General features: G+C 48.0%; 1 protein-coding gene across 1 annotated transcript in view; it reads left to right on the top strand.

Annotated features, from left to right (window-relative positions):
* Window positions 1-5,797, top strand: part of dpt (dermatopontin) — a 75,673-nt gene extending 69,876 nt beyond the window's left edge. Inside the window, exon 4 of the mRNA XM_072513814.1 lies at window positions 3,843-5,797. Coding sequence (XP_072369915.1) covers window positions 3,843-3,909 — 67 coding nt within the window. The 3' untranslated portion in view covers window positions 3,910-5,797. The remainder of the gene's footprint in view (window positions 1-3,842) is intronic.
* Window positions 5,798-14,688: the final 8,891 nt, after the last annotated feature.

The raw sequence follows: 14,688 nt of genomic DNA, 5'->3' as shown, positions 1-14,688 counted from the left end.
TCTCTCTTAATACATGGCCATGATTCTCCGGGGCTGCTAGCTCCAGGTGGGATTCATGATTGATCATTAAATTGGGTGTGAGTGCCAAAAAAAGATTCTTGCCAGGCGTCAAACTCATAATGACTCTCCCGGCCTGCTGTGCTGGCCTGATCAGGTTCTCACCCAGAGAACTGAATCACAGGACAAGGGTAAGGTAGGAGTTGAGAAGGGACATTAAGTAGGGACAGATCATCATTCTCATTGTTCTTGGCAACAACAGATGCAACAGGCGTGGCTGCAGCAGAGAGAATCATAGAATTCCTACAGTGCAGAAGGAGGCCATTCGGCCCAATGAGTCTACACTGGCCCTCGGAAAGAGAACCCTACCTAGGCCCAATCCCCAACCCTATCCCCATAACCACACCTAGTGGCACTTTAGTATAGCCACTCCATCTAACCAGCACATCTTTGGACTGTGGGAGGAAACCGGAGCACCCGGAGGAAACACACGCAGACATGGGGAGGAAACCAGAGCACCCGGAGGAAACACACGCAGACATGGGGAGGAAACCGGAGCACCCGGAGGAAACACACGCAGACATGGGGAGGAAACCAGAGCACCCGGAGGAAACACATGCAGACATGTGGGGCGCAATTCTCCCATCAGGAGTCTAAGTGCCGACGCCGGAGTGAAAACCGGAGCGTTTCACTCCAGAGTCGGAGCCCGCTCCCAGCCCCCTATTCTCCCGCCCCCGGGGGGCTAGGAGCGACGTCGACTCATTTACGCGCCTTGGTGCCGCGTAAAAGCGGCGCCGCGAAATGACACGGCCGGCAGTGCGTAAATGACATCACCCGTGCATGCATGGGTTGGCCGGCACCAACCCGCGCATGCGCGGTTGCCGTCCTCCCCGAGGCCGCCCCGCAAAAAGATGTCGGATGGATCTTGCGGGGCGGTGGAGGAAAGGAGGTCCTCCTTTAGAGAGGCTGGCCCGCAGATCGGTGGGCACCGATCGCGGGCCAGACCCCATTTGAGGCCCCCCCAGTGCAGGAACCCCCCTCCCCCCCACAAGCCGCCCCCCCAGCATTCCCGCCGGCAACGACCAGGTGTGAACGGCGCCGGCGGGAACCCGTCGTATTGGGCAGGCCGCTCGGCCCATCCAGGCTGGAGAATCGCAGCTCGCCCATTGCAAACAGCAAGCGGCGATTCTCCTAGCGGCCAGCCGTGATTCTCGCCGCGCCGGTTTCGGGTGGGTGGGAGAATTGCGTGCGGGCACCGGGGCGGCGTGGCAGGAGACGCGCGGCGTCCCAGCGATTTTCCCACCCAGCGTGGGGGGGACAATTCCGCCCGAGGAGTGTGCAAACTCCACACAGAAAGTTGCCGAGGCCAGAATCAAACCCAGGACTCTGAAACTGTGAGGCAGCAGTGATGAAGGTGTACCTGTCCATTTTACTCTCCTCTCTGTGATTGTGCATGGCTTTGTGTGCATGTGAGAGGGAAGAACATTAGTGACTGTGCTGCAGTGATGTACCTGCCATAGCTGATTAACTCAAAGTATACGGAGATTGTGAGGGGTGACTGTGAGGCTGGCTATATAGGTGTGTGAGGATGAGGTACAGTAACTTAATTTTTGACTGAGTTCTGACTGCTAGGGACATTTGAAAGCTGGTAGTGAAATGGGGATGGAATGTTATGTCAAGGTGCATTCACTGATCTTGGCGCACATGAGGTAATTGAACATTTTGCGGCATTGCCGCTGGGACCTTGGGGTGTGATTCCAGGAATTGACCTGTTGCCATCAATGCTCCTGTTCCCTTTGGAGGATGTTTCTTGAGAGCTTTCTGGTCCCCCATGGAAACGTGGTGCGGGATTCTCTGGTTGGCGACACCAAAATCGCGTTTGGTGATTGGCCGGAAAATACCTGTTTCTGACCAAATCGGGGGCGGCGCTGCTTTCGCGATGCTCTGCCCCCTCCAAAACGGTGTACTTGCAAAGTACGCCGCGCGCTGTATTGACGGCCTCAGGACATTGCCTGAGGCCCACCCCCAGATGCTCCGCCCCCAACCATCCAAGTTCCCGGCGGCATCGGTCGCGTGTGCTATCAACCTTCGGGAACTCGACGTGGTGGCTGCGGACTCAGTCCAGCACCACCACAGTCGGGGGAGGGCCGATCCGTGGGCAGGGGGAACTTTGCCAGGGGCCGGGGGCACTGTTGGGGGTGGGCTGCGGCTCATGAGCCGGCCAAAGGGGGGGCGCTGTTTTGCAGTCTTGGTCTAGGCGCGGCCAGCGCATGTTGCACAGCGCAGCCGCTGCCGACCGTCGCCGTGCGCATGCGTGGACACGGACACGGCAAATCTCCGGGCTGTGATGGAAGCTAGATCGGGTGCTCTACGCTGCCTTCCTGCTAGCTCCCAACCAAATGGAGGATCGGTGGCCGTTTTGCGCCAAATTTCCGGTCATAAAATGCCACCGTTTCCATGCCGGCATAGGACATAGCCTGAGAATAGGAGCATCCAGCCCATGGTCTCATTCCTCTTGTCGGCTCCACCCCTAAGACCTCCAGCACCATACCCATAACTTCTGATCCCTCTCTCTTCCCTGATGCTCTAATTATTCAGCTTTTAACTGCAGCCATTAGAGAGATTAAGCAACAGCTTGTTTCAATGGGTGCAGCTCCTTTTTATGAAGGGCAAGATGCCTTATAGAGAAGCAAACTATCAAAAACATAAGAGGGCCATACATTCTGCTGGACCACCTGTTGAAGTCAGCAGTGCAGGTTATGTTTGGCTGAATACTACATCATGCAAATTAAAAGGCAGCATGGTTCTAAATAGAGACTCCTGGCAGGTTAATCAACTTTGGAGGACATTAAAATTGAGCTCAATTCTGACATTCGCACAATGAATATGAATTAGGAAAGGGAACTCTGACTCACTTGCTCCTCCCTAACCAAGGGACAATGATAGCACCTCACTTTCTTCTCCAGTTGACCCAGCAATGACCATGAACTGAATCTGAGACCTTGTGGTCTGTATATATTTATACTACATTGATGTTTATCCTCTAGGCCCTTGGGAGTTTAACACCATTCAATTAAGCTGCTGGACGCATTGTAACCTGTGGAACAATTTATGGGCTAGGCTAGGTCTGCAATTGCCTTGCAGTTGAGTATATATTTGATTTATCTGTGCAGTACTAATATAGGGGCCAGACTTGATACCAGTATGTTCAGCACCAACATGGTTCATGCCCAGTTTTTGTGTTGTACTTGTTTTGCACCATTCCATACATTGCTGAGACTTCAATAGTTTTTAATTCTGCACTGAACAAGTTTCTTTTCCAGTTATTTCTGCACTATTTGCTTGAAGACAAACAAAGTAAGTCTGGTATTCACAGTGTTGGGAGAGCAAACCAAATTAATTGATCCTACAATATTAATTGCGTACATACTGATGTTTGCAGCGCGGTAGCACAATGATTAGCACTGTTGCTTCACAGCGGCAGGGTCCCAGGTTTGATTCCCGGCTTGGGACACTGTCTGTGTGGAGTCTGTATGTTCTCCCCGTGTCTGCGTGGGTTTCCTCTGGGTACTCCGGTTTCCTCCCGCAAGTCCCAAAAGACGTGCTGTTAGATCATTTGGACATTCTGAATTCTCCCTCCATGCACCCGAACAGGCTCCGGAATGTGGTGACTAAGTGCTTTTCACAGTAACTTAATTGCAGTGTTAATGTAAGCCTACTTGTGACAATAAAGATTATTATTAACCAGTGTTCTGTGCACTAACTTTCTTCTCTGTTCTAATTGTTTTTTTTCCTTTAATAAAGCAGCATCACATTTATACACACTTTTTACTTATTATTTTCAGGGACCGTCAGTGGAAATATATAATCTGCAGGATGACAGATTATGACTGTGATTATGACAATCTGTAGGAGTCATGAGTCAAACCTTGACACTGGCTCTCGAACAAGGATATGTTTAGCTGAGATGTCTCCTGTTAAAAATAATCTTTTCTGCTCTGTAAACTATACATAGTTTATTTAAAATACAAAGTGCAGAATGTATGAGAAGCACCATGGTAAAATAAAGTAATTTCTGGCATGAATGTAGTTGGCCTGCGATTGTTGTTTGAACATGATCATCCTTTAACTAGAAAATACAGGGAAGGTTTTCCTAGCATACTGATTGAAGAGCACACTGAACATTGGAGAATCTGACAGGTCAAAGCACACATCTGTAAAGAAATCCACCCAGTTCTCCATTAGTTGAAATGAAAGAAAATGGAGTAGGCTGCTTGACAAATGCATGCTCTTTTTTCTGATATTTGTTGTGCACAAGCAATACAACGTAACTGGGTGCAAGCATAGGAAAATCTCCCCTCGTACATCTATATCTACCACTTTACTGATTATGAAGGCTCAAAGTTTGTTTTGCCAATGGTACATTGTAGCTATGAATTTTTTGTTGAAACCAGAAATGTATTATGTAAATAAACTGTCTGCATGAAGCCATTCAATTGATGGTCATGAACTGTAAACCCGGTATAATCTGTTCAATAATGTTATCTTTCTAGATTTTAAACAATGTTATGTGCCTTTGCTATCTCCTGAAAAAAATATATGGAAACGTTATCATTGCTCCTCACTGTCCCAAAGATAAATCAAACTCAAATACACATCTACAATAAACAGCCTTGACCTTGAAAAGTCAGCTTTGATAAGGATGCATCAAGACTGCATAGCTTACATTGCATAAAAATAACCTCACTGGAAACTGCTGTTGCTTTTAGCTGCAGATTAGAGTAGACTAGGAGGGCTTCTTACCGCCTTGGTGAAACAATAATCTTCCCTTTAAATTGGACTGTCCAAACATTCGGAGCAGGGCAGGTGCATACGCCTCAAGTAGGCTGCATATGATAGCAAAATATCACGTGATCTGTGACATTAGTAATGTACCCATTTGTGTTGAATTTCTCTCCAGTGATTTTAAAGATAGTTAACCTAAAAAATTGAATTAACCTCTAGAAATATAATGAGCAAAATAAATTTCTCCAGACTTATTATCCTAATGTCATGTTGCACAATATCATCCAAAATTATTATCGGAGTCAAAAGTCAATCCAGTTTTTAATATGGGAAGAATGATATCATCATTGGCATAGCCAGTGGTTTGTTAGGCATTTGATTTAGTAACTTTTTTAACACACATTGTTAATCAAAGAATTTCCATAGCTGCCTCAAGCCTTGCTCAAGAAATTCAGTGGCCTTAAATTACAATTGTGGCCAAGGCAAAATTCCAAGGGGCCTTCACATAAAATTAGGTGGAAACTGTATTTTTTGTTGTGTTTCCATGGCATAGAGTGTGATTTTCTAATGGAAGGGCCTGTGAATGGACCTTTTCCCCTTTAAGTCAAAGCAAAATGTCTGTAAGAATTCTGTCCAGTCTGTCCTCAGGAATGGCATTCTGGGATGGGATCCAGGGTGTTGGTTCTGGAGGGTTTTGTTGCACTTCAGCTTGCGGAGGAGGCCAATGGGAAATTCAAACCCAATAGATTTCTAATTATGACCTTTTAGAATTCAAAGTGACGTTAACAACTTATTCCACATGCACTCCCTAAATTATATGCACTCACCAGCAATTGCAAATATATACATATATATATATATAGTAGTTACTCACGTAGTATTCTCATTTAAGTGACGTTTAAACGAACAAGAAAATTACAACTTTGTTAAAACTTATTTTTGGCTGTAGTTCACATGTATCCTATAGTTCTCTGAAGTTTGCTTTATTCTGCTCAATTAAATAAAATTAAAGGTATTTGTTTCTCAGTGTACATTCATTCTTTTCTCAGAAAAGGAGCACTAATTATAATAGGTTTGTGAGGCCTCATCATGATGACCCACTCATTATTCCAATAATTTTCTGGCTATGCATTCATTACCAGGGTGGGTTCGGAATTAAACTTTTTGCCAAGTAATTACATCCATCTGCTTGAATAGACAACCAGTCGCCAAACGTTTATGAAAGAGTTATTTGTTTAACCGACAAATTAAATATTTTGTTGCTTTTTGTTAATTTGATGAGCAATAGAATTATGCAATATGCCATCAAATGATACCACACTTATTTCAGCTTCAGCAATTATGTAATGTTCCAAAGTCACCATGTTCCAGGATCGAAAGACCACAATAACAGCACATATTCAACCTGATCTACAGGATAGGACAACAGAAAACAAACCAAAAACAACAGCAGCCAAAATTGTTTAACTGCCTCTATCATCTACGAACAGATATTTCTTCCATTAAACTTTGATCCTGGCGGTGCAGCACGGCGGCGCAGTGGTTAGCACTGCTACCTCATGGCGCCGAGGCGCCGAAGACATGGATTCAATCCAGGACCCAGGTCACTGTCCATGTGGAGTTTGCACATTCTCCCCGTGTCTCTGTGGGTTTCACCCCCACAACCCAAAGATATGCAGGGTAGGTGGATTAGCCACGCTAAATTGCCCCAAAATTGGAAAAATTAAAATATATATTTTTAAAAAAGAACTTTGATCCTGGAAAGAAAATCATAATAATTTTTTTCTAGAGTATTGAAACAGCAACAAGGCCTAAAAGAAAAATTAGAAACAAATGCTAGGGAAGGTTTTAAGCAAGTTGCAAGCTAGACTGCAGCCCAGATGATGCATCTGAATCCAGGCCCTCTAGGCTCAGGGCTGCTTGCATTCATCCTCCAAGGTCAGCAGCAGTCTTCCCACTGAAAGACAGCAGCTTCCAACCTGCTATACTGCAGTCTCACAGGAGCAAAAGGAAAGCTCACGTTGCACAGAAGACAGGCACTAAAGGAATGCACAATTGCAATTAGTTCTAATGTTGTTTGCATTATTTATTGAGTCGGTTTTTGAATTAATACTTGAGTTTGCACATGGTGACAGTTTTTATGGCCGTGATTTAATCACCGCTTTGCGCCAGGTGCAGACCTGGACGCGCCAGTTACATTGCAGGAAAGGCCAAAATCGAGCCTTGCGCTGGGAGTGAATCAGCGTGCTATCTAACCAGCCCGCTCCTGATTGTGAGTTCAATGATCTCTCCCACAAATGGCGAGCATATCATTAACCCCAATTTGCATTAATATCAATCTCATTAGCGAATTTGAAGTCAAGTGTAATGGCCTCCCAGGAACTAACCAGCTCCTCAGCGAGATATTTACATGGACACTGTTGGTGCAACGGCTGTTGAGGGAAATTGAGGAGGTGAATAGCCATTTCAATTTTCGGACATGCAGCTCAAGGGCACTGGAGCTCCTTGCCCAGTGCTTGGGGGAGGGGGGGATTCCTCAGGGGGTTAGGCTTGATTGGGGGACTGAAACATTCCAGGTCTAGGGTCGCCCCTAAAAAATAGGATGCAGATTGATTGGATTCAAAAGCCCGCACCTGTCTGGCTCCATTGAGGGGATAGGCATATCCGAGCCTTCCACAATTTTTTAGTAGATTTGGGCCAGGTTTTTAAAGAGTCGGGGTTTCAAAAGGTCCTCATGCCCCCCCCCCCATGCTACATTATGGTCCCCACCGACTTCCTCTGCCTCCTCACACCTCCTATGCCAAACTGTGGTGCTTGCATGCTCATTCACCCACTGTACAATATAAATGAACCCAAGAGTGACAATAGGATGTGTGAAAAAATATTTTTAAAATCAGCTTTTTGTTCATTATTTTCCACTAGGTTTTTTTTTAACAAACCCTTTCACGTCAATGCAATAACAGTGTCAATCATTCGGACTCTTTCAGGTACCAGAAACAGAAACTACAAGATGTAAAACCCTTTAAACTTGTGTGAATAAACATTGTGTAATTGACAGCAGAGATCAGAGAGCCAGAGCGGACAATTCAGCAATGTTTTCCCTGAACTCAGCTTTTCATTAGAATAATGGATATATTGGGCGGGATTCTCCACTCCCACGCCGAAGTGCCCATGCCGTCGGGAACGCCGTCGAGGTTCACAACGGCGCGAAACAGCGCCGATCCCGACCGATTCAGGCCCCGACAATGGGCTAGGATTAGGGCCGCATCATCTACATGCGCCAGGCCTTCTCGCCGCGTAAAGGCGGTGCTGCATAGATGACGTGACCGGCGCCGCATAACTGGCATCACCCGCGCATGCGCGGGTTGGCCGTCGCCAACCCACGCATGCGTGGTTGCCGTCCTCTCGGAGTCCGCGCCGCAAGAAGCTGGCGGACGGATCTTGCGGGGCCGCCATCGGAAGGAAGGAGGTCCTCCTTCAGAGAGGACGGCCCGATGATTGGTGGGCGCCGATCGTGGGCCATGCCACATTTGAGATACCCCCCGGTGCAGGATCCCCCCTCCCACCCCCGCAGGCCGCCCCCCCAGCGTTCCCACGAAGTTCCCGACGGCAGCGACCAGGTGTGGACGGCGCCGGGGGGAACCCGCCGTTTTGGCCTGGCCGCTCGGCCCATCCGGGCCTGAGAATAGCGGGGGTGCCGGAGAATCGCCATTTTGGGTGTCTCCGCCGATTCTCCGGCCTGCGGCCCACGGAACTCGACGGGGCCGTTCCTGCCGCTTGGGAGAATCGCGGGAGGGCGTCGGACCGGCGTCCCGGGAAATTTTGGCGGCCCAGGCGATTCTCCCAACCGGCGCGGGAGTGGAGAATCTCGCCCATTGGCTCTCACCCAAGAATACATAATTAGGCTTGGAAAGTGGGGCTGGGGTTGGGGGGGACATGAAGGGGCATGGTTTGACATGAGGAGAACCTTTTGAAATTACCTTTCAAAAATTCCCTTGATGGTAGTTCATGACACCTCTTAGATGCTGGGGCTATGACTCAGTGGCACAACTGCAAAAGAATTGGACATGCCTATCCCCACAATGGAACTGGCCAGGTTGGAGTGGCTTTGGCTGCCTCCGAGCTCTTTCCTTGCTGACCCAATTGCAGTTCAAACCCATGTCCTGGCAGTGAAGGTCCTGTCTTTGTGGCCACATTCTCTCAAGTTGGGAAGGCTGAACTTTCCCCACAGCTGCTCAGAGATGAAAGTCCAGACCATAATGAGAGAAATCAAAGAAATTAAAGGCATAATTCAATGTTGAAGAGCTAAAAGGATGGGGCATGGGCTGCAGGGTGGTTAGAAGGAATTAAAAACTGGCAGGTTCACATAGCTTGAAAATATTAAAGGAAACCAATCCATGATTGAAAATACCTTGAAATTGCGTTCGGCGATCGGCCCGAAACCTTCTTTTTTTGATGCCGAAATCGGGGAGCGGTGCCGTTTTTCGGATTCTCCGCCCCCTCAAAAATGTCACCCGAGGCCTTCTCCCGATGCTCCACCCCCGATGGGCCGACTTCACGACAGCGTGGGACACGAGTCCTCTCAAATTTTATGAACCTGGCGCGGCGGCTGCGGACTGTGTCCTGCACCGCCACAATCGGAGGGGGGGGGGGTTCGGCGGGGGCTAGGGGTACTGCTGGGTGGGGCTGTTCGGGGGTGGCGAGGGGGGTTACAGGGGGGCACTATCTGTCAGGCGGGGTCCGCACGTGGCCGGCGCCATGTTGTACAGCACAGCTGCGGCAGGCCGCCACCATGTGCATGCATGGCCACGGACCCAGCCATTCTGCGTCCGTATCTGCAGGTAAAGCCAGGGGCTTTACATGGCGTGGCTACTAGCCCCCCCACCAGGTGGAGCATCGGTGCGGGGGCACAGCCGACATTTTAGTCATAAGACCAGACGCTTCCTCCGGACATGGCCGCAAAATTGGAGAATCCATCCCTAAATCTGTTCTCGTCCACAAATACCGCTGACTTGTCGAGTGTTCCCAGCATTTTCCATTCTAGTATATAATTTGCATTTGGTAAAGTAAAACATTAACATATGGCAATCATTCTGCAGCCTGGTGATTAAAACAGTGACTGTTACAGATGTCATGACCACCAGCAGCCTTTCTCTACTTCACTTCATTTTAGTATGTGAGCCTCATCAATTAATAAGCCATAACGCTAAGATTGATCTTGCACTTTCCAACAGACTTACTGATAACGGGTAGGAGTGGGAATTTTACTTGATTTCCTCTTTTGAGCCAAAAGCACTGAAGCCAATTTTAGGATCTCTATTACCATGACAACTGAGAGTACCTAAACACACACCAGGGACCGAAACTGGGCTAAACCAGGCCTGCATGGCGTAATTCCTGGGACCAGACAGAGTATTCATTCACTGGAATATCAGGTGAGCCTTTATGTTTGTACACAGCACTTCATTAACGCCTGCAATATGCCAACAGAATCTGCTTTGGCAGACTAAGGGGCATTTAAGGCTCAGGATCTCAAATTCGAGATGAAGGTTATGGTTTACTGGGTGATCCTCACATTCCCATATGCTTCGGAGACTTGGACATCCCACTGCAGGAACCTCAAATCACTGGAGAGTACAATCAGTGGTGCCTTCATAAGATCCTCAAATCCAGTGGCAAGAAAGGTGGTCAACAGCAGTATCCTCTCCTGCGCCAACCTTTCCAGCATTCAAAACCAGCTCTGCTGGGTGAGGCATGTCACTCCTATGTTGTCACCAGACTCCCAAAATAACTTTTCTAGTCGGAACTCACGGCAGGAAACTCCCAAGAGGACAGCGGACACACTTTAGGGATTCCCTTATAGCATCCCAGAAAATTTCAAACATTCCTGCCAACTCATGACACCCTCTGCCTTGCGACCAATCAAAATGAAGAAGACTCATTTGGAAAGGCAATGACCACATCAAGAGACATTGATTGTCAGGAGCATGCAAAGGTGAAGTCAAACCTCCAAAATCCTCACCTGTCTGATTCTTCAAGCACTATCTGCCTGACATATGGCAGAATCTGCAATTACAAATTGGACATAAGGCCATCTCAGACCACTCAACACAGAGTGGAAGCAATTCATCCTCAATCGCAATAAACTACCAAAGAAGAAGAGAATGCAGCACTTACATAATTTGTATGAAAACAGAACTTGGGTCTAATTTTCTGATACAATGGACAGAATTTCCCCAAAGTGTGTCAGAGTGTCAGGCTCTGACTTAAACCGGTGTGACGTAGGGAAGTTGTTTCCATTAGCAGGGGAGACTAGGACCCGGGGGCACAGCCTTAGAATAAAAGGGAGTCACTTTAGAACAGAGAAGAGGAGAAATTTCTTTAGCCAGAGAGTGGTGGGTCTGTGGAATTCATTGCCACAGAGCGCGGTGGAGGCCGGCACGTTGAGTGTCTTTAAGACAGATGTTGATAAATTCTTGATTTCTCGAGGAATTAAGGGCTATGGGGAGAGAGCGGGTAAATGGAGTTGAAATCAGCCATGATTGAATGGAGGAGTGGACTTGATGGGCCGAATGGCCTTACTTCCGCTCCTATGTCTTATGGTCTTATGGTCTCTCTCCAGAAACACTGCTGAGTTTTCAAACCAGACTTCACTCAGTGCACAGAAAGTCTGAGGGCCTGTTTTACACCATCACTCTGGTGGGCGGGGCCTGATAGGGCCACCATGGAAGTATCGGGGCACTCTCCCGTCCCCCTGCGCTGTCATCAGGGCTCCCCCCGGCCCCCACCACACGTAAGGGGAATCTCCCCTTCGGCCCCCCAGTGGAGGAGGGTTACCCCCTGGTAGTGCCCACTTGGCACTGCTAGAGGCAATGCCCAGCCTTGGCCCTCAATCCTTGTTGCCCCAAGTACCTCTGCACCACAGCATGGTCATCATGACTGGCTTTCTATTTTGAAAACAAGTATTGATTCGTGCCAGTGTGACGTCTTATCACCAGGGGAGAGGATCCATCGTGGGTAGATGCTAAGTACATTTAAATTAATTCCAATTAATTCCAATTGAAATCTGCAGGTTTCAGCCTTTTCTGAGCCTATAGCTGATCATATCATTGGTGGGGCTGAGAAGATCTCAAACCGAGACCTCGCAAGCGAAAATCCTGTTTTGGCCCTCTCGTGAGATTTAGTGGTCATAACGGGATTTGCGCCTGCGGCAAACAAGCCATTATATTTTTAGAGGAGATTTTAAGTGGCTATAGATTTTGCCTCATTTAAAATCTGAGCACCATTCCTATAACTTGGCGGTTATTATTTTTAAGGATAATCACATTGCTGTAGGCACCTTCAACTCTAAGGGAGTTGGAACTAACCATAGTGCTGTAACTTGAAGCTGTGTTGCAATCTATCACTACTCCATCCATCGAGTGATATATATTGTCAATACCATTCAGGATCTTTTGTGTTTGGTCTTCTATGCCTTGCAAAGGAATCCACCAAACACCTTGACTTGTCCAATCCAGTATCTTTATTGAATCGGACGTGGTAAGATAGCAATCAGTTACAGAACACGTTATCATGGAGTTTCTTTGTACTCCTCTGGAACTACACCTAGCACGACTGTTCAACTGTGTGTCTTACTATCATCTCCTGCAACCATCTGGTGATGGCCGGATGTGTCTCCCTTTATATGGGCGTCCCTGGTCACATGACCACCTGCTGATTGGAGGTCGCATCCATCCATCTATGATATTGCTTACAGGCATATCACCACAGATCTTACATTTTCAATCAAGTCACTCCTTATTCTTCTAAACGCCAGTGGAAAAAGGCCCAGTCAGAGTAACCTTTCCTGATAAGACAACCTGCTCACTCCAGGTATCAATCTAGATAACCTCCTCTGACCGCCTCCAACACTTTTATATCCTTCCTTAAATAAGGAATCTAAAACAAAAAAAGCCAATAATTCATGTACCCTCCAAAGCATCAATAAGGTGATACAAAGAGTCATAAATTGTGCACCCAAGGGACAGCTATTCACCATTAACTGCTCATTGAATCTAGGCCAGATTACCACATATCCAGTCAGCTTCACACCTCTGGGTTCTCCGGTCCCCCAGCCATTTCTCAGCAGCGTGCCATTCGCTGGCTGCACGATTCTGTCTCCCTGCCACTTGTCAATGGGATTTCCCATTGAAGCCACCCCAACACCGCCTGGATCCCGCTGCTGGGGTTCTGCTGCCGGCGGGAACATTTAATCCCGACGACTGGAGAATTCTGGCCCTCATCACATAAGAAGAAAACTCTGCAGGGAGGTGATCATGATTGTCAGGGAACATTCACCCAAAGTCTGAGGACATTATGAAGTGATTAGTGGGATTGTTTTCTGATGATTTTGAAGTGTTCATTTACAACTCCTCCAATAATGCAACAGTTTAGATCAGTCTTCAGTATTACTTTCAGTCTTGGGCTGACAAGTGGTACATAATATTTGGATCGCCTGTCAGATAATGACCATCTTCGACAAGAAACCCAACTATCTCTCCCCGATCGTCAACATTACCATCACTGCTGAGTCACCCAGCATCAATGTTTTGGGGATCACACTGATCAGAAACTTAAATGGACTAACCATACCTACTATGGTTACAAGAGGTTGCAGAGGCTAGGTACTCTGCAATGCGTGACTCACCTCTTAAGCCATCAAAGCCTCTCTAGCATCTACAAGTCTCAGGTCAGGAGAGTGGTGGCACACTCAACACTCACTTGGATGGGCGCTGGTGCAATAACACTCAAAGCAGCTCATCCACTCACGGGGCAAAGCAGATGACTTAATCATTATCCCTGCACTGCCCCATTATTCACTCTCACCACTGGTACACTGCAGCTGCAGTGTATACTATTTACAGCAAGCACTATGAGCGGGATTCTCCGGAAAGATATCTAAGTGTGGTAGCGAGCAGGAACTGCCTCGAGCTTCCCAGCGCTTGGCCCAGCAAGGCTGGCAACACTATTCAGCGTTAATTAGTCCACTAAAGAGGCCCCGCAGGCTTCTTGCAACAAATGAAGTCTCGCCAGCTGATTCACCAGCACCGCACTCGTCAGCCCCTCGTTAACAAGGTAGAGCAGCACTTAAACAGCTCTTGCACAGCCAACCCCAGCCAGCTCGCAGCCATGGCACCCAGGAGACCAGCCCTAAGATTCAGGGATGCAGATCTGGCCAGGCACCTAGGTGCAGTGGAGGCCAGGAGGGATGTCCTGTTCCTCCAAGGGTCCTGGAGGGTCATCCACACCAGTCTGAGGTCTGCTGGATCTCAGGACCCAGCGGGGTCCCAGCACGTGGTCACCCCCAAGTTGCTCCCCAGCGCCTTCCCCCCAAATTCCCATGGTGACCCACCCCTGCGGAGGGTCCCCCACTCCCCGTCGAGCACTGGGGTGGCAAGCCCAGCACCCCCGGGTTCTTTCCCTGTGAGCAAAGGTGGCTATTCACCCCCTCAGCTCCCCACAGCAGCCCTTATGCCAAGCTCATGTTTTTCAAAAGGAGTACTAATTGGGACCTGTATGATCACTTGTTGGGGAGGCTGATGAATGCTAGGAGGCCGTTGGATATGGGGTGACTCTCGTTAATTTTATGTAAAGAGGGCTTAAATGGTGAAAATTTGTTTCTCGCCATGCTACGGCGAGATACCGATTTCGCCTACGAGAGTGGGCCTGTTGCAACACAAACTGTTTCGTGCCTGGCCCACTATTCATCAGCCTTGTTTCACTCAAGCGAGAGCATAACGAGGCCGGCGAATCGCACCCTATAGCAAGTTACCCAGATTACTCAACAGCACCTGCCACCTCTGCAATTTTTACCTGAAGAATGGACAAAGACAATAATAATATGAGAGCAGCATCACCTCCATAAGG

This window comes from Scyliorhinus torazame, chromosome 8 (genome assembly GCF_047496885.1).
Source record: "Scyliorhinus torazame isolate Kashiwa2021f chromosome 8, sScyTor2.1, whole genome shotgun sequence".
NCBI classification, from domain to species: Eukaryota; Metazoa; Chordata; class Chondrichthyes; order Carcharhiniformes; family Scyliorhinidae; genus Scyliorhinus; species Scyliorhinus torazame.
This window is presented reverse-complemented; position numbering and strand designations above follow the sequence as displayed.